General features: G+C 34.4%; 3 protein-coding genes across 7 annotated transcripts; 1 reads left to right on the top strand and 2 right to left on the bottom strand.

Annotated features, from left to right (window-relative positions):
• Positions 1 to 327: 327 nt before the first annotated feature.
• LOC105322462 (craniofacial development protein 1) lies at positions 328 to 7,343 on the bottom strand. 2 transcript variants are annotated; one of them, XM_034479926.2, is made up of 8 exons: positions 7,195 to 7,343; positions 5,564 to 5,696; positions 4,592 to 4,850; positions 4,039 to 4,118; positions 2,698 to 2,811; positions 1,927 to 1,999; positions 1,586 to 1,671; positions 328 to 756 (listed from the first exon to the last, which is right to left on the bottom strand). In XM_034479926.2, exons 1-8 carry the CDS (start codon positions 7,247 to 7,249, stop codon positions 663 to 665), a joined length of 894 nt encoding a protein of 297 aa, XP_034335817.2. In that variant the 5' UTR covers positions 7,250 to 7,343; the 3' UTR covers positions 328 to 662. The 2 variants fall into 2 exon arrangements, with proteins under 2 accessions (XP_034335817.2, XP_034335818.2); XM_034479927.2 differs by having other exon boundaries at positions 2,701 to 2,811.
• A 68-nt stretch (positions 7,344 to 7,411) lies between these two features.
• On the top strand, positions 7,412 to 23,406 carry LOC105322464 (enhancer of mRNA-decapping protein 4). Of its 3 annotated transcripts, none has more exons than XM_011421197.4 (30): positions 7,412 to 7,552; positions 7,852 to 7,947; positions 8,314 to 8,374; positions 8,530 to 8,622; positions 8,830 to 8,947; positions 9,336 to 9,441; positions 9,587 to 9,773; positions 10,319 to 10,484; positions 10,846 to 10,950; positions 11,087 to 11,196; positions 11,470 to 11,553; positions 11,762 to 11,857; positions 12,009 to 12,117; positions 12,274 to 12,445; positions 12,941 to 13,040; positions 13,345 to 13,439; positions 14,626 to 14,752; positions 15,067 to 15,607; positions 15,759 to 15,889; positions 16,222 to 16,392; positions 16,489 to 16,530; positions 16,703 to 16,772; positions 18,122 to 18,347; positions 18,580 to 18,735; positions 18,923 to 19,038; positions 19,230 to 19,395; positions 19,795 to 19,981; positions 20,339 to 20,555; positions 20,709 to 20,872; positions 21,256 to 23,406. In XM_011421197.4, exons 2-30 carry the CDS (start codon positions 7,854 to 7,856, stop codon positions 21,434 to 21,436), a joined length of 4,191 nt encoding a protein of 1,396 aa, XP_011419499.3. In that variant the 5' UTR covers positions 7,412 to 7,552; positions 7,852 to 7,853; the 3' UTR covers positions 21,437 to 23,406. The 3 variants fall into 3 exon arrangements, with proteins under 3 accessions (XP_011419499.3, XP_011419502.3, XP_011419500.3); XM_011421198.4 differs by lacking the exon at positions 7,412 to 7,552 and adding an exon at positions 7,602 to 7,738; XM_011421200.4 differs by lacking the exon at positions 16,489 to 16,530.
• LOC105322466 (uncharacterized) lies at positions 21,485 to 26,191 on the bottom strand. 2 transcript variants are annotated; one of them, XM_011421204.4, is made up of 6 exons: positions 25,739 to 26,188; positions 25,107 to 25,156; positions 24,269 to 24,475; positions 23,803 to 23,956; positions 23,482 to 23,513; positions 21,485 to 23,363 (listed from the first exon to the last, which is right to left on the bottom strand). In XM_011421204.4, exons 1-6 carry the CDS (start codon positions 25,813 to 25,815, stop codon positions 23,035 to 23,037), a joined length of 849 nt encoding a protein of 282 aa, XP_011419506.3. In that variant the 5' UTR covers positions 25,816 to 26,188; the 3' UTR covers positions 21,485 to 23,034. The 2 variants fall into 2 exon arrangements, with proteins under 2 accessions (XP_011419506.3, XP_011419507.3); XM_011421205.4 differs by lacking the exon at positions 25,107 to 25,156 and having other exon boundaries at positions 25,739 to 26,191.
• Between the last annotated feature and the right edge of the window lie 523 nt (positions 26,192 to 26,714).

The following is a 26,714-nucleotide window of genomic DNA, read 5'->3' as shown; positions in this document are numbered from 1 at the left end:
TGTTTTTTTTTTTTAGAAAATGACCCTTACTCGGGACATCCAAAAACTTACTGAGAAAATGGAAAAGATGACCTGTAGTACTATATAGTCCGTTTTGGGATTTTGTTGGGGGTGGGGTTAGGTGGGGGTTACAATACTATATGACATTTTGCCATTGATTATGAACTATTTTAACCTCTAGTCAAAACAGGCACTTTAAATTTTAAGCAAAGGGATACTTAAAAATTGTTTCTGGCCTAACATTTTTGATACATCTATAGAGAACCCACATTTTTAAAAATACGGGGTGAAAACTAGATATGAATTGTATTAAAGAATCACAATCACTTCAGCATATGAATTTTATTCACAATATATACCAAATGTATGACTTTCCAGTTAAAATTTCAAAAATGATGGCAGGTCACAGCACCTGGCATGAAATGCTTTTATTTTCATAATTCTACATGTATCCAAAAACAACAATTACAACCAATGACAAAAGCATATGGATGGAACTTTAATGTATGTATGAAAATAAAACTGTGCTCAAATCCTGTTGAGCTGTATGTAAAGTAAAAGTCACTGAAAATGGTCCAACTTCTATCTTCTTTTCTAGGTATTCATCATTGTTTGTGATTTTTGATTTTTTTCTATCACTTTTATCACTATACTCGTATGTGTCACCTTTTGCTATTCAATCCAAGTCGTATATTTTTCTCAATTTCAAATTGTCTTTGGTCTGCTCTGCTCAGAAAATTCAACCTCTCAATGTATCTGAAAAATACAACAACATGTGCTGATGTAATTATTATAACAAACTTAATTCAATGAAACTTGGTATGTTAGCTCTTTCAAAACTTAGAATTAAAACTATGGTAATGTGTATAGTCTCAACAATTATTATTTCAATGATTACAAAAAACTAACAAACCAAATTTCTAAACTTATCAAAGCAATCACACACACAAAATTTCATGTCAACTTCTAATGTTGACACACACAAACAGTGTAACACAACTTGGAATCTTAATACATGTAATCTTCATCTAGTATTAAACAAATTCTTAAACTAGCTATTCTCCTACTTTTACAGGCACTCATAGTTTTGCCCACTTTTCCTATGATTTATATACATGTATCAGTATATCAATAAGTTAACCTTTCTTAACCCAATATTGTACACAGAATTAGGTTAATCTTGCCCTTTTCTTACTAATCCTTTATACATAATCATTAATAACAATCTTAGACCTCGCTTCCATTGGCTACTATTTACACAAAATGATGATCTTTCCCTTTATACTGCTTCAGTGTTAAACACGTCTTCATCTTACCTTTTAATTTATATACAGTTGAACTTAGATATCTCGAACACTGATATCTCGAATACAATGGATATGTTGGTGTGAATTGTAAGTCCAAACCACTTATTTTTTTTAAGTATTTTACCCTAGATATCTCGAATACTTGGATTTCTTGAAGTTTTTAACAGTCCCATCTTGTTCCACATAACAAAGTCTGACAGCAGTTTCAAGCATGATGATAATCTTACCCTTTCCATGTCATCTCCAAATTTCCAATGTTAAATACATGATATTCTTACCCTTCCTTTCCTCTGTTGTGGATTTGCAGTTCCTCAGAGATTCCTTTCTCCTGCTTAAATGTCTCCCAGTCTAGTTTGGATTTATCCTAATCAACAAAAAATCACAAGTAGATACATTTACTACCAGTAATTCAAGATATTGAAAACATTAAATATCTTTTTAAAAGTGGCATATGTAAATCATCTGTCTTGTCCAAGACAGAGAGTATTTGGTCAAGATTAATGAGTGAATTGTGTATTTGGTTCTTATATTGATAGTGTTGAACATATTTAAAACTGAAAATAAACCAGCTTAGCAGAGCTTTTTTTTATACAATACAATGTAAAATCACAAAACATACCAGAGTACTGATTTTGTCTTTTTTCCCAATTTTACTCAATATACTTCCAAGTCCTCCCCCTGATTTTCTTCCACTGCAATTAAAATATCACATCCATTAATTTTACATAGTGAAAAAAAACGGGCCACTTCCTGTGCATCTAAAGAAAGACAACTCTTCTTGGCAAGAAAAACTACCATAGATGGTAAATTTGAGGTGTTGTACAATCAGATTTGCTGCCTCAGAGTACCTGATGCAGAAGTATAGCTTTATGGGAAATTGTTAATGTGGCACCAGTTCATATATGCAAAAACTTGAATTTGCAACACACACAACACGATATCTGTGAGCCAACGCTGACTTTTAAAAATAGTGATACCTCTGCCCTGATGTGAATATACCAAATAAGCAAAGTCAACATTTAACAGGAAGTTGAAATCAAATTTGTTAAAAAGTGAACTAAACTATATGGCATGCCTAAACAAAGATCAAACATCTGTGAATAATAGTTGCTGAGAAATCTTTGATGAAAATTTAGGCTAAATGTAAACAAAGTCATCATTTAACAGGAAGTTGACATACGAATGGTACAAAAATGAATTCCAATATATGGCATGCCTTTACAATGAGTGTGTTAAAATTTCAAGCAACTGCAATTAATAGTTACTAGGAAATCTTTGACGATAATTTGTTTGATAATTTTGGCTAAAAATAAACAACTTAATAAACTTGTGCTATGGCAGTAATTGTGTGCTTGGAGTGTGCTTTGATAAACTTTGAAAAAACACTTACAACATTGCTGGACCGGGTGTATCAGGATTTTTTACTGGGTCTTTCTTCTCCTCTGCCAATTTTTTCATTTCTTTTTTCCCTTCTTCTGAGTTCAAATCAACATCTTTTGTAATTCTACAGAAATCAAATACTAGTATTAACACTTAGGACTAAACCAAATACTTTCATGTACCTATCCCTTTATACATCATTTTTTTCCGACTATATCTCTCTATGGTTTAAATACAGGTAACTCATTAGGGCATGAACAAGTTTAAAGGATAAAACTTTTATCTTATACCATATATGGACTATAAAAAGTCTTGATATTCAACAGGAACAGATATTTAACAAAATGTAATTTCTGAGTCTGTATACTGCAAGCAATTACTGCAAGTAATATTTACCGATACCATTTTTATATGCAGATATCTTGTTGAGGGCAATTCTAAAACAATTTGTGTGAGCAAGTAGTCATTTCATCTTTTCTCTTTAAATTAGTACATACAGTTAAAATATATTCCTGCCAAAAAAATCATACAAAATCAGGGGTTGCTTGAAAATCTCAGGAACATTTATTGCATGTATCATGATATTGTTTACACATGTATCAATTGCTGTTGCTTACATAGAAAGATCTCTATGATATTCTAAAACAGATTTTATGCAGTAGATGAAGAGGAATGACCATAACTAGGCTCAAACCCAGATCCCTTCAGTTTAAAAACCAACACTGACCTGACTGTGGCCTAAAAAAAAAAGTTGTGTGTTTAGGGTAACAAGACCTAACCTACAAAAATGCCCGGATCCTACCATTTTTAGGTGTCTGTTTTTATCCAATTGTGAATTTTGTATCAATTCTATTAAAAAACCTGTTTTAAATATGACACAAACAAACATTCTTAGGATTCATGCAGAAAAAAATATGATAAAATAAAAAAAAAATCCCTACCAACATAACCTAATTTTTTCATCAGTGTTACCCTAAACACACAATTTTTTATTATAGGCCTGAGCTAAAGGGTTAAATCACTACCTAGTGCTAGTAGGAGCTTGGCAGTAGTGAGTACTGAGCCTGTGATATACAGTGTAACTAATACACACTATTACACTCTTCCCCCTTTTTTTTTTTAGATTTCTATCCTCATCTCACACAAGATTCTCTTAGCCACTCCATGTGGGTAATTTTGTTGGGCGCCAATACACATGTAACAGAAGAGGAGGAATAACCTCAACTAGACTCAAACCCAGAATCCTTCAGTTCAAATTCTACCAACTGAGCTAAATTAGTAAGTGCTAGTAGGAGCATGGCAGTACTGAGCCTACTACATGTATATATCTAATACACACTGTCACACTTACTTCACTGTCTCTCCTGCAAAGTCAAATTCTTTGGTTATTGTCACTTTTTTGGAAGTGGGCACATCTGGACTTTTTATTGGCTGAAAAACAATATGAAATATATTGTAAACATTATATTAAATGTATTATTAATAAACATCTTATGCCATACTATTTTCTATTTTATGCCATATTACTTACTTAAACAACACATATACTACATGTACATGTATATTCCAGTATGTAACAAAGTAAATGTAACTTCATTATAGATAAAAACAGTCTCATTTAGTCTGTCTGGTTACTTTATCCTTGGTATTGGTAAGCATATGATAAGTTATACTTGTTTACACAAAACTCATGTTGACCATTTTGAATGCTCAGTTTTTCAAGGTCTTATGAGTATTATTAATGCTACTTTCTACCTTTTTTTTTAAAAATAAAACTTTTATTTTTTATCAATATGCCATGTGTTGATATTCTGGCTCATTGTCAGAAACCCACAGCTATTCTTGCTTACTCAGAGAGAGAGAGAGAGAGAGAGAAAGAGAGAGAGATGTATGTGTACCGGTACCTTGGATAAACTGGCAAGAGAACTCCCACTTGGAGTGGTAACAGAACTTCCACTTGGAGTGGCTGGTTTTGATTTGGGTCTGCTTCCTACATCTGACAAAAAACTTGACCATAAGTCATCTGCCTTCTTTTTCTCCTGTACTTCTTTTTTAGCCTCCTGTTCCTGTTTGATTTCTTCAGTCAACACTTTATTGTATTCATCTGCAGATTCTTTTAGGTCTTCAGATTCACCATCAAGCTTAATACCACCTTTTCGCTTTCTATAAACAAATGGTATTTTTATTAGTACATATTATTCTTCTATAATCCGTGAAAACTAGGTACCGGTAATAAAATCTGGCACATATATAGATACTGTATACAGGGAAATATTCGCCCATGTTTTATTTTCGCCCCTTTCCCTCTTGCTGTCAGCGGGCAAATTTAAGACTGGGCGAATTCCAATGTCAAAGTTCTCTCTTTAGTACAGAAGTGTGTCTGAGCAAATTTAAGACGGGGCGAAACTGTTTGCAAGTGTAGAAGGGCAAAAATAACTTGAGGCAAAAATAACCCTGTTTAGAGTAGATAAAAGTTACACTTCTGAAAACATTGTTAAATTATGATTTTAATGTTCAATTCAATGCTAGTAAATCAATTAATGAGCCTTACATCAATGTGGTGCAACAACAAAAGCATACACAAATTTTCTGTTTCCATTTATAGCAATTATGGATTAATTTTTTTTTTAATTTTGACACACATTTGTGAAGCTAAGGAACCATAATTTTGCACAGTTACAGTATATTTGACTGCAAATTCTGACACTTCGGGACAATAATGTTCTTTTGAAGTATAAATGAATGTTGTCTAAAAATTGGAATATGACCCATAAAAACTGTTTATTATTTTTCCAAAAAACCCCCTTACCTTATAGAGCATTTAATACTCTAATTATTAAATGGCTTGGAGTAATAGAGTTTTAAGATAGCTGTACCTTGCAGCAAATTCTTTTTGGGTTTTTCGTTTCCTTTTTCCTGCCTTTGTATTCTCTGTGTCTGCCTCCTTATGAAGTGCATCAAGATCTTCCTCGTCCCCTGAATTTTCCTCCTCACTCACCACTTCTCCCTCTATATAATGTATTATACAGTAAATAGCAAATCAAATTACCCAAAGACCTACACAGATACATTGGTGTCTCTGTAACCACATCCAGTACAATCTCTTGCTATTCAAAATACTGGTAGTTTAATTTAGTTACTTTGTCACTGAATACACTTTTTAAAATGTGTAATTTATTTTAGCATGTACGTGATTATAAAGTCGAAATTAAAGAAGTGATAGTTTTCATCCCTGAACTGTTCTGGAAATAATGTATGTACAGTGAATTAAAGATCACTTATCAAATTTCCTTCAGAGACATTGAAGTTAAAGTTTTAAAGTTTGGGGGGAATTGATTCATTGACCACACATTTACTTCTTGAATGAAATATAAAAAGAGGCAACTCTGGATCATGAGATAATTGATTGGTAACAATCAAGCACAATGTGAAGAAATTATACTTAATATTTATGTCTCAATGTACACAAGGTGGAGTACAGTCACCCAAACAACATGAACAAAGTGTAATGTATACGTAGAGCAGGTGGAATGCCCACAAGTTGGCTTGAACACAATCCCTTCAGTTTAAAAACCAGTTCTACCTACTGATTGCTAGTGCCTGTAGGAGCTTGCCAGTACTGTGCCTTTTAATTTATAAACATTATCACAAATGGAATGTGTTCAAAAGCAGCAATGTTTATATTATGTTTGGTAAACAGTCAATAATGCAAATATCACTTTGTCATGAATCTCAAATTTTTAAAATTCTATATCTAATTCTAAGAAAACATTTTTTTTTAGTTGAAAACTATAATGGCAAACAACCAATTCCCATCAAAAATTTTTTTCTCGTGGACCATTTCTTGTTAGTGCATTGTAACATTATTTTTCGTATATAATTTTATAAGCTACTAAAATGACGTAACACTGTACTGGCGAAAAATGGTCCTTGACGAGAATTGGTTGTATACAAGTAAAGCTCCAGGTCTGAAAAAATTTGGTTGGACGACCTGCAGGTCTGTCGCTCCCAATGTGAAAAAAATTTGGACGGAAACCCTGGGAGCTTGTACATATCACCAGCTTCACCGAGCTATTCTGTCCAATCAAGTGACTGTACTGGACCTGGTGGCTTTATTTGCACCAACACAACATAAGTGTCATACTCTTTCATAAACACACACACACTCACTGCACCACAGGGGCTCGTCACGAAGTTTTTTCAACCTTTTATATATACCACCTCTATACTATAAAATACACAAGATACCTAGAGTGCAGGGTTTAACGTCCGAGAAGAATTAATACGAGGCGACCGAAATCGGGAGGTAGCGATTTTTCCGAGTTTTGATTCCTCCCTTGTGTATTTTATAGTATAGAGGTGGTATATATAAAAGGTTGAAAAAACTTCGTGACGAGCCCCTGTGACTGCACTCTCTCTTTGTTATGCCATGTAAAAATAAAACCAATATAAGATACAAAATGTCATGTAAAATATTTTACACAGAATATGACCATGAAATTTTCACCTGAAGGTACATAATCCTCATCGTCGCTAGAACTGTAATCTTCTTCATCAGACATTGTTTCGATTTTAGGATTAATGAAAATTCACAAGCCACAAACCGGAACTAGCAGTTTTCCACGATTTTGCTAATTGACGCAACACTCATCATTTTAAAAAAAATGTTTTACTAATGATTCTGATCAAACGTACCTTTGTTCTTTCCCTGATAAATGCTAGTTAAAATAATTTTACTATTTTGATAGTCAAGCATTTCATTATATGTTTAACTGATACAGCTAAACATGCAACCATAATGTATGTTCTTATGTAACTTTACTGATTTTAGTGATATCTGCTCGGTCAAACCATTCTTGTCGCTGGTAAGATTTCATTTTTTTTAACATATCATTCACTTTTTTTTAAACTTTGCAGTCTAAATAAGATTAACATGGAAGCTATTCAATAAATAACACTTTATTTTTTATACAAAATATTACGTCGGTGCGAGAAGAGTCGAAAGCCGCCATATTTGGATCATTATTCTATTATTGCTCTACTGTGTGCAAGTAAACAACGCAATTTTTTTAATAGTTAGTCAATGAAATAAATCTGTATTTGTTGTATAATTGAGTAGATGAAACTCTTAAAATATTTCACTGCTATTTTGATTTATTGACAGTCATGGATCACGGGGATAGCCCAGCGTCATCCCTTCAATCAACCGGCGACACAGGCCAGCTCTTGCAGGAATTGTTGAACCTCCAAAAATCAAACGGTACGTTATTAATAAAAAAATAAGAATGCTTATGTTGATCTGTTTTTACACTTTTCTAGCATGTCCCCAGCGTCATGTCTTTTTAATTTAACGTAATCTCATAATTACTTGGGGTAAAATAATCAGATATTCCGAATTTACTCTGTGTAGGGTTTAATCTTAAACTGATCGTTAGATAAATTCACACTATAATGTCAATGTGTTTCATCAGGTTTAATTCTTCAATGTTATTAATATGTTTTTTCTAGAAAGCTGAACTCCTACTTTCATTATTATTAATAATCATAATTATTTAACGTTTATATTGCTAATCACATTGCCACAAAAAAAGTTTGAAAAAAACCTTGTAATTTGGTTTTATTACAGTTCTTTCTACTGGAAGTTTGAATATTCCACAAGGAACTACTTTGCATCACATTACAGAGAGGTAAAATTTTCATTTCATGTTTTTTAATTTATTTAAGTAAACTTCCTGTCTTATTTATAACCTTTCTATTTGGATATAATAACAGTTTTAATGGCATTTTAAAAATAAGTGATGGAATCTAAATAGGACAAGTATAAATGAAGAGATTTTTTCAGCACTGAGGTCCCTGGGTCAGGTGATGGAACAAATCCAACATTGGCAGAACTGATGATGACTATGTATGATAACCCAGTGCCCAGACAGTTGATGTAAGAGTCAAAGCAAGACCAATTAAGTATCAAGCAAAAATAATAATTCAAGAATAGTACAACTTTTCTCATGATTAAAACCAACTCTTTTTAAGTTTTAAAGTACATCTTACTCTGTGAATATAACACACGTTTGTTACAGAAATCATTTGTAGAGAGTTGCATTAATGAACATAATTCATGTTGTTTTTTTTTTCTTTTATGTAGCACCCTCCAGGGAAGTGATACAGCCAACAGTTTTAGTGTTTATGGAAGAGAGGTAGAAATAATCACAAGTAAACCGAATGAAGCAGCAAGTTCTCAAGCCAAAACTGGAAGTAATAAGGTGAAGATCATGCTGAAAGAGGATATGCCTTTAACTATTAAATTTAGAGTATAACTTAGTTATAAATATTTGGGACTTAATCTTAGCATTTTCAATGCATTAATTTACAGGCTAACCCAATTTCAGCATTTAATAGTAATTCAATTTCACAGAATGCTAGATCGAGTAGAATTTTATTATTTTGTGACTTTAATTATCCCATCAAAAGATGCTCAATAGAGTCCATTAAGAAAACTAATTATGTAACAAAACCTGTCTATATATACTTTTAAAGAGGTTTTTTGCTGGAAAAAGCAAGTCATCAGATTATAAAATAATTGGAACACTCCCCAAATTTCAGTTAACAAACTATAGTTCCCAAATATGGAACTTTTATTTATATTTTTAGGTGAAAACTACCCCAGTAGTGAAATTTGAGTGGGAACCAGTGTATTATATTGGAAATTTGGTAACTCTGCACAGACTGAATGTCTATGCTGCATATTCACTGAGAGGTAATCTCCCATTTACCGCATACAAGTCTAATGCTTTCAATTATTGTCAGATAAGGCATGTAATGTTGTCTAAAGTAAAATTTAGAAATCAAAATAAAAGTTGAACAAAATGTTTTTGTATGTAAACTGAAGAATCTGTTAATAGGTAAATCTGGAGGTGTGGTTCGAATCATCAATAGGAAGACAGCGGAGCGGGCGTTATTGAAGGACCTGACGGGGAAAGTGGTAGACATAGCATTCGCTTACACAGATGATGTAATTCTGGCAGCTGTGGATGAAGTAGGAAATCTACTGGTTCACAGTGTCAGAGAGGGAGATGACAAAAAGATCCAGTATCCTTGTATAGAAAATTGTGTACACGTTATCCCACAGTACTCAATATGCTGTGATCTTTCATTGTTGAAAAAAAAGTTCATACTAGCTTGCAACACACTGAATTTCTAATAGAAATTTAACAAATGGGATGGAAAGAGATTTATAAAAACAATTTCTCTAGGTCTTTGAAATTTTGAGGAGCCTATCAGCAATGTAACTTTTTCATTGTACATATACAAGGCTATTCATGCATGTTGTGATTCAAAGTGTCCAAAAGCTTTTATGGTACTTGGAAATCAATAGGTACAATTTATATACATGTATTTCTTAAAAAAAGAAATGGAACTTCATGGTCAATGATTTCACCAGATTTCTGTTATTTGTAGTTACTAATTTTTTATGATACCTGTTCATAAGTTTTCAGGTGCCAAAGAAATAAAAAGGAATACTTAAGACATATCATCGTTTTTTATTTAGATAATAATAGGTTAATAAAAACTATGAGACTTCAAAATTTCTAATTGTCATAAATGTTGAATATGATGTCCTTAAGTAAATTAAGAGTGCAACTGCTCCTGAAGATTACCCGCCCCAGGGGAACCATTCCTACGGAGTACCACCGTGTCATCTGGTGTCCCTTCATCCCAGATGACTGTGATGATAGCTCCGTGACAGAGTCCTCCACACAGGATGCCTCCAGGGTCCTGGTCCTCACTCACGGAGAAAAGGTACTATTTAATATCTATCTGGACATCTTATGTATGAAAAGCAGAAGTCTTGTTTGAACGTGTTGTGAATAAAAAAGGAAGTATTCTATGCTAAACCTTGCACATATTGCACAATAAGATTAACATTTGCATTTTTATTTCATAAATACATGAAGTACTGGTTTTTATTTGTTTTTACATATTATTGTTACCTAATTTTACAGTCATCTGGTTGCCCCTTGAAAGTCCTTAATTGGTCAATAAAAGAAATAGAATCATTAGTATTTTAAGGAAAATATAATGCAACATTTGTTGAAGGGAGGCTTTAGATGTACATTTATATGCTAGTTTATAGACTGTAAAATTTGTGAACTGTTTGTAGTCAGAGATCTGGAATGTGGACATGGTGACGAGGGAGCATGGCAGTGGACCCCTGTCTGTGGATGAAGTGGAGTTTGGGCTGATCAGAATTGACAGCCACACCAAGGCAAGTCTACAACAAATAGCTCATGTAAATCACATATTGATAAAAACACGCACCGACATTCTTTGATGACTTGTTAAGCATTGGTATGATTCATGAGGGTTGACGTAGGCATTATAAGAAAGGGTTTGCTTTGTAGGCTGTGATGGATGCTGCTTTCTCCCCCGATGGCACAGCTTTGGCCACGGCCAGTCTGGACGGAGAAGTCAAGTTCTTCCAGGTCAACATGAGCGAGAGCACCTCCCCAAGGTAGATAAAGCATTGGGCAGCTGAGTACTGGTATTGAACAATGCATATACACATACATAAGCATTGTAAGCATAGAAAAGAAAATTGGTTATTTTGTCTTTTTTGCATAATCAGGGACAGCAGTCGGAGAGACATGTACATGTACAAATACATTTCTTTTTGGTAGTATTAAATTTTTTTAATTAAAGGGAGTTACGAGTATGTGATAGAAATGTTGTATGAGTAAGAACTGTAGAAACTATGTAGACATTCCTTTATGTTTTTCCTCATTAGATGCCTACACCAGTGGAAGCCCCATGATGGGAAACCGTTGTCCTCCTTGTTCTTCCTGGATGATCATAGGAATTCTAGTGCAGAGTAAGTATGGAAGTATCCAACAAAATTTTGCCAATGACAAACTAAACCAGTAAAATTTATGGAAATTAAAAGAATGAAAACTGCATAAAGAACAAAAAAATTCACCAAAATCATGTAACATCAACAATTAACAAAAAAGCACTGCAGACAGAATCACAGTGCTTAATGATGTTTGCAAATGCAGTGAATATCTGCTCTCTACCTGTAGTACTCAGTTCTGGAGGTTTGCTGTGACCGGTGCCTGTAACAATCAGGAAATCAAAATCTGGAGCTGTGAGTCTTGGGTGTGTCTCCAAACTTTAAGGTAGGCTCAGATTGAGAGATGGTTTCATCAAACTGCTCAGATATTGTGGAATTGTGTAAATTCATTGGGTACAATTTTTGAAGATGTTAAAAAAATTGAAGTTCAGTGAAAAGGCATCCAATGTGGGTTTATCTTGAATGATTACTTGCAGGTTCATGTGTCCCCCAGATCTCCCCACAAACTTCAGTGCAGAACCCTGCATGAAAGCTGGACTGGATTTGAGTGCTAAGTACTTAGTGCTTTCTGACATTAAAAGACAGGTAATATTTAAAAGACTTCTATGTAATATAACAGTATTTACTCTAGCCACTCATCAGTTTGATAGTAGCATTTTTGGCACTGTAGTTATATTAAATAAGATCCTTTCTTTAGTTTTGTTCTTCTCGTGTTAACATTTTAAGTGCTTTTTCCTACAGGTGCTGTATGTTTTACAAATTCACCAAGATTCAGCAGCAAACACGGCCCATGTAAGCTCTGTGTCTGAGTTCCTGCTGGCTCAGACTTGCCTGAGCTTTGCCATTCTAGACGCCAGCAAGAAAAAGTTCAAAAAGGTCACGGAAGAGTCTCATTTGGACGATATTACAACTGGTATGACTTATTTACACATTTTATCACGAATTCACATGTACATACAGTGTAGTTCTAATCTATCAATATACAGGTTGTCAAACTTATTTTGTTTTCTTGCATTTCAATTTCATTTCTATCTCTCAGAGGGGTTACTGTAAACCAACTTTTAATTGCAACATTTTTATTTCGCGATTTACTTCCAATAAACTGATTCGTGACAACTAATGTTCATGGCCAAGTCTTATCCAGACTAATGTTGTTATAACAGCCAAAAGACAAGGACTTATTCATGGCAAGAAATGTTCATGATGGTCTCTTGCAAACCTTGTGAAAATTTTTCGCACATGAATGAAAGTTGTACAGTAATGTGTATTTTAATCTATAGGCATGTACTGTGAATTAAAAAATTTTAACTCTTAATGCTTGTTTTTCATTCAACATGCTCAAATTAAAGGACACGTTATTCATTCTGTGCAGTATTTTACTCACTAAGTATTGATTGTTTTGCTATAGGTGAGTTGGACCGGGAGGAAGGAGGAGAGGACTCGGAACACAAACAGGAAGTGCCCACGGCCTCGGGGATACAGATCAAGCTCTACACTGTCCACCCCAAGTACGAAGCTAACTTATTATTACACGTCCATCTTCTTAGCAGGGACCACTCTAAAAAAAAAAGAAGAAACTTATTGCAAAGTTGATGTTTTAATACCTGACAGATAGAATATCTTTTGACAATCATGTTGACTTCTTTATTTCTGAACTACAATTTACAAAATGAATAATTTCATGAAACAACATACATATGTTTAAAAGTAGAGATTTTTGATAGATTTAATGTATACTGATACCTATGTGTATCAAAGTCGAAGGATATATTGGCATGTTTACAAGTACAATGTACCTGTCCCTTTTCTTAGAGCCCTGCAGGAGTTGCTGATACGATTCCGTCCAGAGTCCACTGCTCCCCCCGCGGCCACCCCATCAGTGAGCACCATATCACACGATGACACAGGTAAGACAGGTATTCACGGTCTGACCACTGTCCACTCCATTCAGATGATACAATCCTATTGTCATTTCATTGTCATCTTTGTCCTCATTTTATTCTTGTAAATCTATATGGTTTACTTCATAATGAATAATTTTCATAAAGTTTTTATTTTGTTCATCCTTGTTTTTTGTCTTTATATTAACTTTTCTTTACCTTTGTGAATTTCCAATGTTTTCCAAACCATTCTTGCTTTTCATTTCCTATAAAGGACGAAAGAAGAAGGGTAAAGCGTGCTCTTGTTGATTTATGTTAATGTAGTGCTGCACACGAAATATTATAGCAAAATACATGTATATTTGTTCTAAAAATTATACATCAATACAGATGGCTAAGCTATAAAGAAATTAAGTTTTAATACTTGAAATTTAGTAACTTATTTCATCATGAGATTTGTACCATGTCATGTTTTGTGTGGGTGACAGGGTTTTAGGAAGTCCAAAGATGTGTGATGAATGTTGCCCTTCCACTGTTATTTGTCCCAGTCATTGTGTAGCTCAACACCTGTATCAGCATCTGTGGCATACATGTACACTGTATATATATTTGGTTTCTTCCTTTCACAGTGTCAATTTCCCAAAATAAATGTGGATCTCTGTAATTCTGTTATCCCCCATTGATTTTCCAATCCCTTTGTCATGTACAAAATATGTGCACTGTGGCCAAAACTTTCTCATAAAGTGGGACATATTTACTTACTGGTACATGTATCACCATTTGTTTCAGGGAGACTTTAACTTGATTTTTCTGAATATGTGTATGGTTTGAAAAAGTTTTACTCCAATGCAAAGCGCTAAATGAATTTGATGCATTAATGTAGCATTTAAGAACCTATTTTCTTTATTTGTCCAAATTGATATCTTTTCATATTTATACATTCTTTATTTCTCTTTATCCACTTCAGATTCCCCATAACGTATTGTAATAACTTTTAAAAAGCTTTATGTCAATCATATCCTCCCACCTGATTCAGATCCTGTACAATATAATTCAATAAATCATCATGTTTCTTTAAATGTACTGTACCTGCATGTATCATGTATAACGAAGAGTGAAAGATTTGCTATGTATATAGTGTAAACTCTGTAACTTTGATAGGGTGAAGTGTTTGCTATGTGTTTAGTGTACTTTCCTTTGTATTACTCCACAGGACTCCAGGATGCCTTGTCTGACATGAGCTTTAGTCTGGACAGCAGTCGGATAGACAACAACACGTCTCTACAGCAGGAACAGCCTGTCCTACTCACCCCTGAAGCTTTCTCTACCACCAGTCCAAGGTAGTCTACTTGATTATCCTAATTTGTAAATGATGTGATTTGGTACTGGATTATCGATATATGTTTTGTTTATATTGTATACTTTAGGCTTTAACCATGGTTTCAAACAGTGCTCTCTCTTGGTTATCTTGAAACGGCATTGATTTGTTGAATCATGTTATGTCAACTTTGAAATGAAGTTTACTACAAGTTCTTCAATTATGATGTTTCAAATAGTGCTCTCTTTTGGTATCCAGATGAAGGCTTATATACAGTTCTTAGTAAATTTGATTCTACCTATTGTAATTGCAGTACACAACTTTCTGTATTTTCAGAAAAGATCTGTCCTCCACTGATCCTGTAAGAGCCAGTGGATCAAGCACCAGTAGCCTCACCCAAGTCACAGGACTGAATGAAGAAATGTTCTCCCCCCACAGCTCTGGGGATCAGTCAGTCTTGTCTGAGGGAAGTACGATTACCCAGACCCCAACAGAGAAGGAGGACCCCTTATCTGGAAGATACTCACACGATCTGACTCCAACCAAACTCCCCCCGACTGGAGAAAGTCTGACTAGTATAGCCGAAATCACCACAGAGGATAAGCCCTCTGCTTTACAGAAAGTGTGTGTGGACGATTTGTTTGATAGCACTCGACAGAGCTTGGGACAGACCCTGAACAGTACCGACTCATCAACCAGGCAATCCATAGAAAACACTAGCAGCACCACAGGGTTCGAGGTAGGTCAGTTGGGAGCACAAAAATTGTCCACAATGAAGGAGTCATATGATGAAAATGACGAGGAAGTGGCTGAAGTTTTAGGGGAGTCCTACAAAGAAGAGGTTGAGGAGGAGGAGGAAGTAGAAGAAAGCTTGGAGGTAGGTGGTGTGCAATGCTAGCTAGCCTGTACGTGTGGATGAAAAAACAATTTTTTACATAGAAAGTCGAATGTATTGATGGAATGAAAAGTTGTAGAGTAAACTGAATTAATGGAGAAGTTATGAAGTTTTTTGTTACATTACCAAACAGGATGGCCCACAAAGCACACAGCCCTTTGAGGAACACAGTGGTGACATGGAATCGGATCCGATGCCCACCTCCTGGCCTAAGCCACCTGATGTCAGAACTGAGACTCAGGAGATGGAGGACATACAGAATGAGTAAGATACAGAATATCTAGATACTGTAAAAATGGATATTTATGCCGGTGGTAAATATGTGTTTTCTATGGTCAAACAATACCTGTGGGTATGAAATGCGCCAATATTTACCATACATGCGGGAGTTATTTATGCAGATTTTAGCTTACTGCATACCTAGTGTAAATTTCCCCCACGCGTAAATAACTACTTTTACAGCAACTTGTCAGACCCTTAACATGCTGTATATGTAGACATCAGGTTTTCTGTAAGATTTCCACAAATAAATGGACACAAAAATGAATCAACTTCTGAATGTAGAATTAACATAATTCGTTTTTATGTTTGTGTAGAGAAGTTTACACCGAAGATGACGATGTTCAAGTGGAAGAAGAGGAAGAAGAATCCAAGGCAGAGAACTATGACAAAGATGAAGAGGCAGGCAATGATATGGATAACTTACAGGAAGGAAGTAGTGAAGAGATTGAGGAACAAATAGAGGAAGCAAGTGAAGAATTACAGAGGTAAAGCCTGCACATTATGTAGCTGAATGGTGTATGGTGTTTATGATTGATTGTGATGAGATGTTGTAAATTTGTCTGAAATTTTTTATCTTGTAGTCCCAAAGAAGCACCAGTTGCTATTCCAGTTGCCAAAGCTAGGTACAGCAGTCATGTACATATGTTTTTTAACATCTTTCTTAAGGTTCAACAGATTCATTGATTTCTAGCACTGGGTCACTGTTTCCTCCTTTGATATTGGGCTTAGAAAGAGAAAATTCATAAATTTTAATCTTGTATTGAATGACATGTATTTTGATTTTTATCAAATCAGGGAAATCATCAAAGAGATTCACACCAGAGAAGTTATAAGAGAAAATGTGGACAAAGATGCCATTAATGCTGTAAGTAATGCAAAATGTACTGTATAATCTTTATTTTACTTGAGTACATAATTCCACAATTATGCGGTTTTGCATCAAATTGCGAAAATATAAAATTGCGAACGTTAAATTTTTACCATATTTTATTTTCGTTTACATCAGTCTGTAAAATAATAGGAAGATTTTAAAATCTGCAAGATTTGCTTCACTTTATTGTATCAGATTATTAATTCCTTGCATTTAACGAGGCCGGGTCTAATTTGTTCTGCCCTAGATTTTTGAATGAAATTTTTTACAAGAATTTCTACTGATATAATTATTATTTTAAGATAAAAAAATAAGACATTTACCACACCGTTTGTTTAAGGGGTCATCTCAAAGTTTGTTAATTTTTAACATAGGACCCTATGGGATTTTGCTTGAAATGTACCAAATTTGCACATTTTTTGAACTTCTGCCCTAGGGATTTCTTTTTCTGTTCTACATATTAAAGTTATTGCTAAAAGGCATCAAATTGTCAAATAAAAAAAACCTTTTACCTCCTGGTTTGTTCCAGGGGTCTTATCAAAGTTATTTTTTGTACGCCCAATTTCCCAGTTTGTCAGATAATGGCTATTTTATATTTATAAAGACGGAAATGGTGATCTTTATTGTATTATTAAAACATTAAGACATATTTAAGTAATAAATAAATATATAACATCACATATTAAGGGTAATTAATATAAAATACATGGTTAATGTCTTGAAATAAATGAATTAAGCGATATTTAGGCGGGTTAAGAAAACGTGACAGAGGGTTAGGCTTGCTGAACCCTCTTCACGTTTTCGACCCGAGCCCAAATATAGCTTATACTTCGAGACATTTATGTTTATTCCACAATATAATATCAATTTTACACATCAAACGAGCTATTTTCAACAAATTTCGCTGAATATCTGCAGTTGAAACTATTCCGCCATGGCGTCAACAAAGCAAAAAGATGACGTCACAATACAAATGAAACGCTGCGCGAAAGCGTGCGTACTCGTTCTGTACTCGGCCTCGTTAATTAGGAATCTGTAGTGTCCATCATATTATATTCCAATAATTTGCATCGATTTTATGCATGTATAATTAAACACAGTTACAGAGAACATGCTTATTACGAATAGTCAGTCTCACTTCCCTAATCTTAGAAATGTTTTATGAAATTATTGATTACAAATCAAAATTGCTTGTTCTTGGAACTTAGTAAATCATTTTTACAAAGAATTAAGATCACTTGTTCCCAGTACTAGTGCTTTGCTATAACAGTGTCTAACTTTATGTTGTATAATGCTATCTGATAGAGTATCTTTTGCACATTTCTGTTTGTGTGTTTATCCAGCTGAATGAGAACATCCAGAGTATATTGGCGGTGCTGGAGGCCCAGAACTCTAAGATCGAGTCCCTACAGTACCAGCTAGTCGAGCAACAGGAGTTTCACCGACAGCAGATAGAGAGCGACGTGGTACCTCAACAGCCTCAGAACATAGAGGAACACCTGGGCAAACTGGAGGGCATTGTCACCTCACGGGTCGAGAGAATGTTCACACAGCACACACAGAAAGAGAGTATCCTTGTCATGGATTTATATACCACAGAGTTTACTTAATATTGGGAGTAATGTTTAGCTGAGGCTTGTTCAACATTGTTGGGACTGGTGTTCACAGTTTGTGTGATATAGATAGGGAATTTCGGTTCACTAATGACCCACTCTGCTGAACAAGCCTCTGTACTCAAAGAAAAATAGGAGAGAACTTGGGAGAATCTTTTCATTGTGATATTTTCTTAGTGAGATTTTAGATCAAAGAGTTAGGGAACTAATACAGCAGTCGGAGCAGAGAGATAAACAGAGGCAGGACAGACTGCAGCAGATCTTGATACAGACCATGAACAATGCTGTGGCCAGTAACATGGAGAAACAAGTGCGCCAGGAGATGGCCAATACCATCCTACCTAGTATGTACTGTATAACTGAATGAGCTGCTTATCAACACAAAGTGTTTAGTATGCTCGAGTACACTCACAAGTCTGTATCTACGTTTATTGGCTCTCTTTTGTTCTGGAGTATATGTTCAAAGCTGATATTAGGAACTCCTGGATGTCAAAATAAACCTGTGTGTACGTGGTCTTGATCATATTTCAGGTGTTACAAGGATATTGGAGCCTGTGAAGGAACAGATGCACCAGGAAATCGCCCAGAAATTGACAGCTACTGACTCCATTATCAGGGACAGCATAGGGAAGATGGTCAGGTCCAAGGTAGGGAGCTTATCTATGAAACATCAAATATAAGTCAGAGAAGGAAATGGTCTTCTTCATACTTAAAAAATGTGTTGTAATTGTTGTGAAAAAGTTTTTTTTTAATTTCATAATACGTGTACATCCATCTAAATGTTACTGCATGCATTTTAAGAACAAGCCATTCCAAATATGTTGTATTAAATTTTCAGCAAACAATAGAAGCTCTGGGAGTTGCTGCTGGAAATGTGTTACAGACCCCAATACAGCTGGCCTATCGGGAAGCCTTCCAGAACATTGTTGTGCCCAGTTTTGATAGAGCCATGCAGAACATCTTCCAACAAGTCAATGAGACTTTTGTGAAAGGAACAAAAGAAAGTATGTCCAAATAGTAGACCCATTTTTTCCACTCAGTATTTTTGTTGTTGTATTTTTGTGGAGGTTTTTTTACATTTAGAGTACCACTTCAATTTTATCTGAAAAACATTATGCTTGTACAATAGATTGCATCTAATGTACATAATATATGTTAGATTATTTACTAGATAAAATCAATGGTACATGAACATTTACAATTACATGTAGTGTTGTATGATTATCTTTTCTAAAACAAAAGTTGATGTTTTTGCGAAATGTGTTTCAAATTTTGATAAAATGAATCAAGAGTCATACCTGTGCAGTAATGCTCTGTGTATATTGTAATTGTTTTCTTATAATTTTGATTAATAATAAAGATTCATGTACATGTACAGTATTGTGATTTTTCTGTTTTCTCAGCCACCAGACATCTAGACACTCATTTGAATGAGATCCGTGAGAAGCATGTGGAGGCGCGTGACCCAATCATTGCCCAGCTGCGTAAACTGACGGACAGCTTCCAGTCCTCGGCAGACTCCATACAGCAGCAGGTCCTGTCCACACTACAGAGCAGAATCAACGCAGAAATCCAGTCCGCTCTCTCCAAGTAATTACTTTCAGTTCAGATATTCACAGAATAATGCATTTTTAAAGGTTGAAAAATGATGCATGTATTTGAGTTTCAAAAAGGATAGATACAATTGTTGCTGTAATTGAAGTTGTAAGAACAGGTCTTCTAAGATGGAATGATAATTTGTTTTCAATTACTAGATTGAAAGTCAAGTGTGATTGTTATGTCCTTTGATCTAAAGCTATTTGATACTTTATATTTTTTGATAACTATTTACCGTACATGATCAATAAATCTTTCAGTGAAAGGTTAATTTCACTAACAGTCAGTACATGTAATAGATTTGCACCAGTGGTAAACTCCAGAGTTATAGAGAGTGTGCTTCCATTGTAGTCTTGAGGAGACAATAGTGCGGTATGTCAGACAGGCGGTAAAGGAGGAGGTCAGTATAGCAGTCAGGGAGCAGGGTGCCAGCATCAGTGACAGCGTCCTACTGGCCATGAGATCAGGGGCAGTAACTCCTGTCCAAGTCACCCCTGACCCCCATCAGGTCCAAACTCAAATCCTGAATCTCCTCAGACAGGGCCAGCTTAATACAGCATTCCAGCAGGTATTCAGAGACTTAAACTTGTACTTAATTTTGGGTTTACATTGTATACATGTGCATTGCCATGTTGAAATTGCAAAAAAAGTTTAATATTCTGGGGTTTTTATGTGTAATGTAGATGTTGGTAAATCAGACATTTTTCAATGAATATTTCAGGCACTGTCAGCATCTAATCTGGACTTGGTTGTGTTTGTGTGTGAGACAGTCAATCCTTCCCAGGTGTTCAATCAAAGTCCTTGCCCCCTACAACAGCCAGTTCTTCTGTCTCTCATCCAACAGCTGTCAGCTGACATTGGAAATAACACAGAACTCAAACATAAGTATGTACATGTGTTAAGTACAGTCATTTGTTTCTTATATTATTGGCTTATTATTATAATATTGTTTATAAATTCAATTGGATTTATCCTTCCTGTAGATGGTCGAGGAGATCATGAATTGGTTTATAAGCAATCCATAATATTTTTCATGATCTCAATGTTTCATACCTCATTAAGATTAAAAACATGTACTCATTTAATGAGGAATAAGTATGGTGAATAAATGTTTTGTACATATTCAAGATTAAATTTAAAGAGGATTTTAAGTGCAGATAGAAATAGCATGCTGATGTCAATTTTTTGTGTATACAATTTAGAGCAGATAAATCTGTTTGAATGGACAGTTTGTGTATTTGTGTATCTTTGTTATTTGTTTGTGGCAGGTATTTGGAGGAAGCTGTGATGAATTTGGACACCTCAAACCCTGTAACCCAGGGTCACATGAGGGGAGTTTTAATTGGACTTATCCAGAAACTGAAGACCTACATAACCGCCCACCCCAACGACAAGACAACGCGGTCCTTACGCATGTTACAAATGGCTTCTGAATCATTGCTCAAATGAAAAGGGAGCCGTCATCATTTCTAGTTATTCATAGCATTCATTTTGTTAAAATGTTGTACTTCAAAAAACGAGTGCTCCAGTTCTTATTTGTTCAAGGATATTTCAAATAGAAATTCTGTAGTTTATCTTCTTACAATTCAAACCCCCCCCCCAGTTTTAGAGAAAACATGATTAGACTATTAGTCTAGGGCTTTCAGTTTTTCCTGCTGTCTACAAGAATGCAAAATTAGTATAAATGTAAAACAATTATTAGATTTAAAGTCTTTTAATGAATTTGTAAAGAAGTAGTGTAATTATTTCGTGTAAGAATATAGCTAGTAAATATACAAGTTATTTACTCTAAGTTGATATAGAACAGATATTCTGTATTTTTGTACAACAGAAAAAAATTCCTTTAATTCCATTCTTTTTACATGGTCATCATCTGATGATACAGATTGAATTATTCATGGGGGAAAGAAAAACTTAAGGAACAAAACAAAAGTATTTACGTGTTAAAAAATATTCCTAATGGAGCTTTTTATATAATTAACTTTTCTATGAAAAGCAAATATACCATTTATACCATATCATTTTATGGAATGGGCATGTCCTTTTTAATTCCACCATATGAAGTTTTGCCTCCTACCAAATAGTGTTGTGCTTTTATATCATTATATTTTTTTTGGCAACACTTTATAAGGAAGAACATTTGTGTACAATGTATAAGAATAAGGTGTAATTGAAAATTGAATGTTAGTGTCTGTAGAGAGAAATCATTAGGAAGAGTAGAGTGAATGATTCAAGTTGTTCTGTAAACATCAAATAATGTTTACACGTTTCTGTCTTTAACTGTGATAAATTACAATTAATCTAAAAAAAATTGCCTTTGTGGTTTTTATTTTTAAAATGTTTTTATTATATTATTGATTTTAGTTAATCTGAAAGATATCCTTGGATGAAGAGCTTTCGAGTTTTCAACGAATCTCATTGTTCCTTACCGTTTTATCTTTCAAGACATTTTATCCAAGAGTAGTTGGCAAATTATATAAATATTTGTTTAGCATATACAATATACAAATAACATTTTTAAGTTAAGTTACAACAACAACAACAAAAGGATTTTCAATTTAATTTGCAACATCAACATCTTTACTTAGATCTCTCCGATGATAAAGGAATTTAATAACAGAGAGATACTGCATAGTTAGAATCGCCACAAACACCAGTGTATAAATATCATAACCGTTTTGATCGTCATAATACAAAATTCAATCTGGACACCTTTCAGTTGATCTTCAAAAATCATCATCGCACCATTGCATTGCTAAGTACATAGATTACATGCACCTATGTGTTAATTATACTCATCAAGATATTTTTTAGCATAATCGCACGTTTCACTGTACTTTATCGAAATTGTCCAGCCTTGTATTGAATCGGATCCCCATGCAATTCAAGCAACACTAATTATCCAACCATCAACCGTCTTCTCCCTTACTACTTTAGTTACACCCCATTCAAGCTGATATTATTTCGGTAACTGCTAATTCGATATGTTAATGCTTTTGATGAAGTATTAACACATGCTTATTTTCAGAGCACTGTGATATTTTTGATTAAATACAAGTTTCTAAAAGTATAGGCTTCGTTATATCATTAGAATCCTCATTATCGTCACAAGAATTCTGAATGTCTGCTTTGGTTTCCTCCACAGTATTCACTATAGGAGTCAAATAATTGTCGGATTCCTTACTATTATCACTCTCACTGCTAGTATGCTCTTTTTTGCTGTGGAGGGATACGGAGGGACTACTTTTCCCCTCCTCCGCCTCGTCATAGTGAACGCTGGCATATATCCTGACTGACCTTTCACTGATCGTCAGATAAGAATGCGCGTCGTTGTTTTCTTCATCAGCCTCTTGGACTTCTTCCCTTGGTTTTGTACCTATTATCATTTCAATGAGAAAAGTTAATAAAAAGTGTTCACTAAATGACAGTTTTTTATTTGCGATCTCTTTTTAAAAAAAATATTAATATTTATTATCTAAATACTAAATATTTACCTATTTGATATGTTTTAGCTTTCGAGTTTCGCCTACAAAAAAGCATTTTCTTGGTGAAATAATGTAAAATCGCATTCTGTTGCGTGACATTATAAAACTTAACAACATATGCATAATAGTTTATATGATTTTTGTGTTATGTTTTTGTGCAGATCGAGATACATTGCTTTAAAAAACTTTGGAAAAAAACATTTAAAAAATGATAAACGTATTTCAAAGTAAATTGTAGGTACTGTACTATAAAATACAAGACTGTATTTATGGCAAGATTTTCCAAACCACAGACAAAACGTTGATTTGTAGCAAACAAACTCCAATTACCTCACTAGGAAACAGACACAGGACTTGCATGAGATGACCACGACCACCAGTAACGATACCAGTACAATCACTATGACCTGTAGGGTCATCGACTGGTCCGTATCAGATTTCGGATCGGGTGGAGCCTTATCACTCGTTTTATATTGTGTGCTATCTACGGACAAAATACACAAATGTTATAACATGTGAAAAACAATATGAAATGTTAAGTTTTAGACTAAGAATCCACATTTTACTTCATAAAACTTGAATCTCATTATTCATCATTCATCCTCCATGATTTGATAAATAAAAAAAAACCCCCAAAACATGAATCAATATTTGAGGTTGCTTTCACGCAAGTTATAGCTTTTTTGCCAAATGGTTTTGAGAGGATTTTCGAGATTTTTATTTATTTCTTCCTTCGTAAACATTGGATAAACTATTGAAGAACTGTCACATGCCATTATATATGAATATATATTACATGAATTCATTGAAGTAGAGTTATAAATTCTTGCTGTTGATTGGCTTAGAGTGGTCGGTGATAGGGTTGTTGTAACATTTGTACACCCTACTGCGGGGTCACACACCTCGTCCCCGGTACAGTAACACTGGTGGTAGCAGTTCAGCCCGTAGGTACCCGTGGAGCACACCTGGGAGCAGTTACACCCGTATCTACCCATCTCACACGCTGCAAGAAACAGCTGAATGTACTGCTTGACAATTTCATACTTCCATATATAAAGTAATATTATCGGGTTGCCGTGTTAAATTGCAGGTTATTTGGATTGGAAGTGAAAAGATGTTCCAATTAAAATTTGTTTTTTAATCTTTTAGCAACGAAATCTTATTGATAATAAATGGATGGAAGTACATTATTACAGTATTTGTGTGGAAATTGAGACCACACATAAAAATACGCGATACAAAGTTACTGTAAAGCATAAGATGTGTTTTTTCGGGTTCTATGCATGGATAATATTAACTTATACCAAATTAAAATTTATAATTTATATCTAACATCATCTTTCAGCTGTTTGCTTGTTCCTTTCTTTTGGATTTTGATTACATTTACCGTAAATATATGTAAATCGTGTTACTTCAAAGTATTACGATAGACAACGGAAATGTTGATGAAACTACATGTACTCAAGGTGTTCCTTTACTGGAACATGGTCTTGATTGCAACTCTTTCTTTCTTGAGGTAAATAAAGATAATGATAAAGAATCAAACTTGCTGAAGCGGACTATGGGAAAGTGTACAATCGTTTCTTGGTCTTCATCCAGTAACGGTTGTATTTCAATCAAAGGTAAACACTTACGTTCACATTTTGAAGGCCCAATTTTAAAGTTAGCTTCACACGAATATGGCCTACAATTGAGATTGATTTCTATAAAAATGATATAAAATACCAATGGGTAAGATGATGTCTGTAAAAATGGATAATGTGAAAAAATGTAGTCTCTATATGACAGACTTAAATATGCAAGGTTGCACCTTAATACAGGTCCTAGCAATCACTGTAAATATAGACAAGAAACAAAAGTTTACTCTTACATGTACAAAACTACTTGAATTCAAATGTGAATTATTAATGATGAATACTGTGACTTTCATGGTTTACGACATAGTGCACATTAATGAATCAAAGAAATACAAACATTTTTGACATAGTTTCAATGTGCAAATTCCTAGAGGTGAAAATGATCAAGAATAAACTTGTTTAAGAGCCAGATTTCCGTCCTTGGTAACATTAGCAACAACATGACAATATCATAACGAGAGAGAGAGAGAGAGAGAGAGAGAGAGAGAGAGAGAGAGAGAGAGAGAGAGAGAGAGATGCACAACATAGACGCTATCGTGTCGACATTACAAAATATATTGCTTACATATCAAGTTTCAACTTCTCATATATATTCATAAGACAGATTAAAGTGCTAAATGACAGCTTACCACTGATTGGTGGTGCACTCCCCATCAGCAGACTGGACCATTTTGAAGAGCAGTGCAAATACCACGCAACTCGGCATCCCTATCTTTCACGGCCAAACTATCCTGGTTTGCATTTGAAGACAAGATTCAGTTGAATCGCAAATTTTTATGAATTAGAGTATAAGTTGCAAAATGGTAAGAATCAATTGAAAATGTACTTTGTCCGTCATGTACTTCCTGGAAGTATTTAATTGATGTTTTATTTCAAAATATGTGAAAAGATGTATTTCCTTTGTTCAACCTCTGGATTCGCACGGAAGTACTTCATTACGGGTTATATCTATAATCTGTTTTTATGTTACGCAGTAACAATCTGTTTGTTAAATTGCATCTAGTACTGACAATTATCAGGAATTTACTAGCACGTTCTTGAATACACAAAATCTATCAGAATTAAGCAATCTTTCACAACAGAGGTTTGGTATATTGGAGAAGTGCAGTACAATAGTCTGGCAGCAATAGAAACATTATTTGTATGTTTCAAGACAATTTCTAAACATCATTTTGTAGTAAAATCAAACCCTCTATGGGTTTTAATATAGGCAACTAAAAATATAAGAAATTGAAAAGTGCTTTATAAAATAATTTATGCTTTTACTGGAATTTTTGAAACTCTTTGATACTTTTACTGAAATTTTCGAAAGACTTGGATGCTTTTACTGAAATTTTCGAAAGTCTTTGATGCTTTTACTGAACGTTTCGAAACTCTTTGACGCTTTTACTGAAATTTTAGTAACTATTTGATGGACATATACCTGACATTTACGCTAGATTCGTAGTGGTGTTGGGGCATTTGATAGCGTCGACCGATTTGGACGCGGTCGCCCCGGGTTCGAGTCTGGTATGTCGCTATCGCGGTAACATTGTAACCTTTGGCAAGTTACTTTACTTTATACTAGTGCACTCTCTCCAAAATAGGAACCTGGCACATGAAACA

This window comes from Magallana gigas, chromosome 3 (assembly GCF_963853765.1).
Source record: "Magallana gigas chromosome 3, xbMagGiga1.1, whole genome shotgun sequence".
NCBI classification, from domain to species: Eukaryota; Metazoa; Mollusca; class Bivalvia; order Ostreida; family Ostreidae; genus Magallana; species Magallana gigas.
This window is presented reverse-complemented; position numbering and strand designations above follow the sequence as displayed.

Bases quoted from the DNA above. Each gene is read 5' to 3' on its own strand.
- LOC105322464 (XM_011421197.4), top strand. From the start codon at position 7,854: ATGGATCACGGGGATAGCCCAGCGTCATCCCTTCAATCAACCGGCGAC. The intron at 12,446-12,940 runs GTATGACTTATT...GTTTTGCTATAG, and splicing joins TTTGGACGATATTACAACTG to GTGAGTTGGACCGGGAGGAA. The intron at 19,982-20,338 runs GTAATTACTTTC...CTTCCATTGTAG, and splicing joins ATCCAGTCCGCTCTCTCCAA to TCTTGAGGAGACAATAGTGC.
- LOC105322462 (XM_034479926.2), bottom strand. From the start codon at position 7,249: ATGTCTGATGAAGAAGATTACAGTTCTAGCGACGATGAGGATTATGTA. The intron at 4,851-5,563 runs GTACAGCTATCT...ATTTGTTTATAG, and splicing joins CAAAAAGAATTTGCTGCAAG to AAAGCGAAAAGGTGGTATTA. The intron at 2,812-4,038 runs GTAAGTGTGACA...TGATTTCTGTAG, and splicing joins TTTGCAGGAGAGACAGTGAA to AATTACAAAAGATGTTGATT.
- LOC105322466 (XM_011421204.4), bottom strand. From the start codon at position 25,815: ATGCCGAGTTGCGTGGTATTTGCACTGCTCTTCAAAATGGTCCAGTCT. The intron at 23,957-24,268 runs GTAATATATATT...TTTTGTCCGTAG, and splicing joins CTCTACTTCAATGAATTCAT to ATAGCACACAATATAAAACG. The intron at 23,364-23,481 runs GTAAATATTTAG...AAATGATAATAG, and splicing joins AGCTAAAACATATCAAATAG to GTACAAAACCAAGGGAAGAA.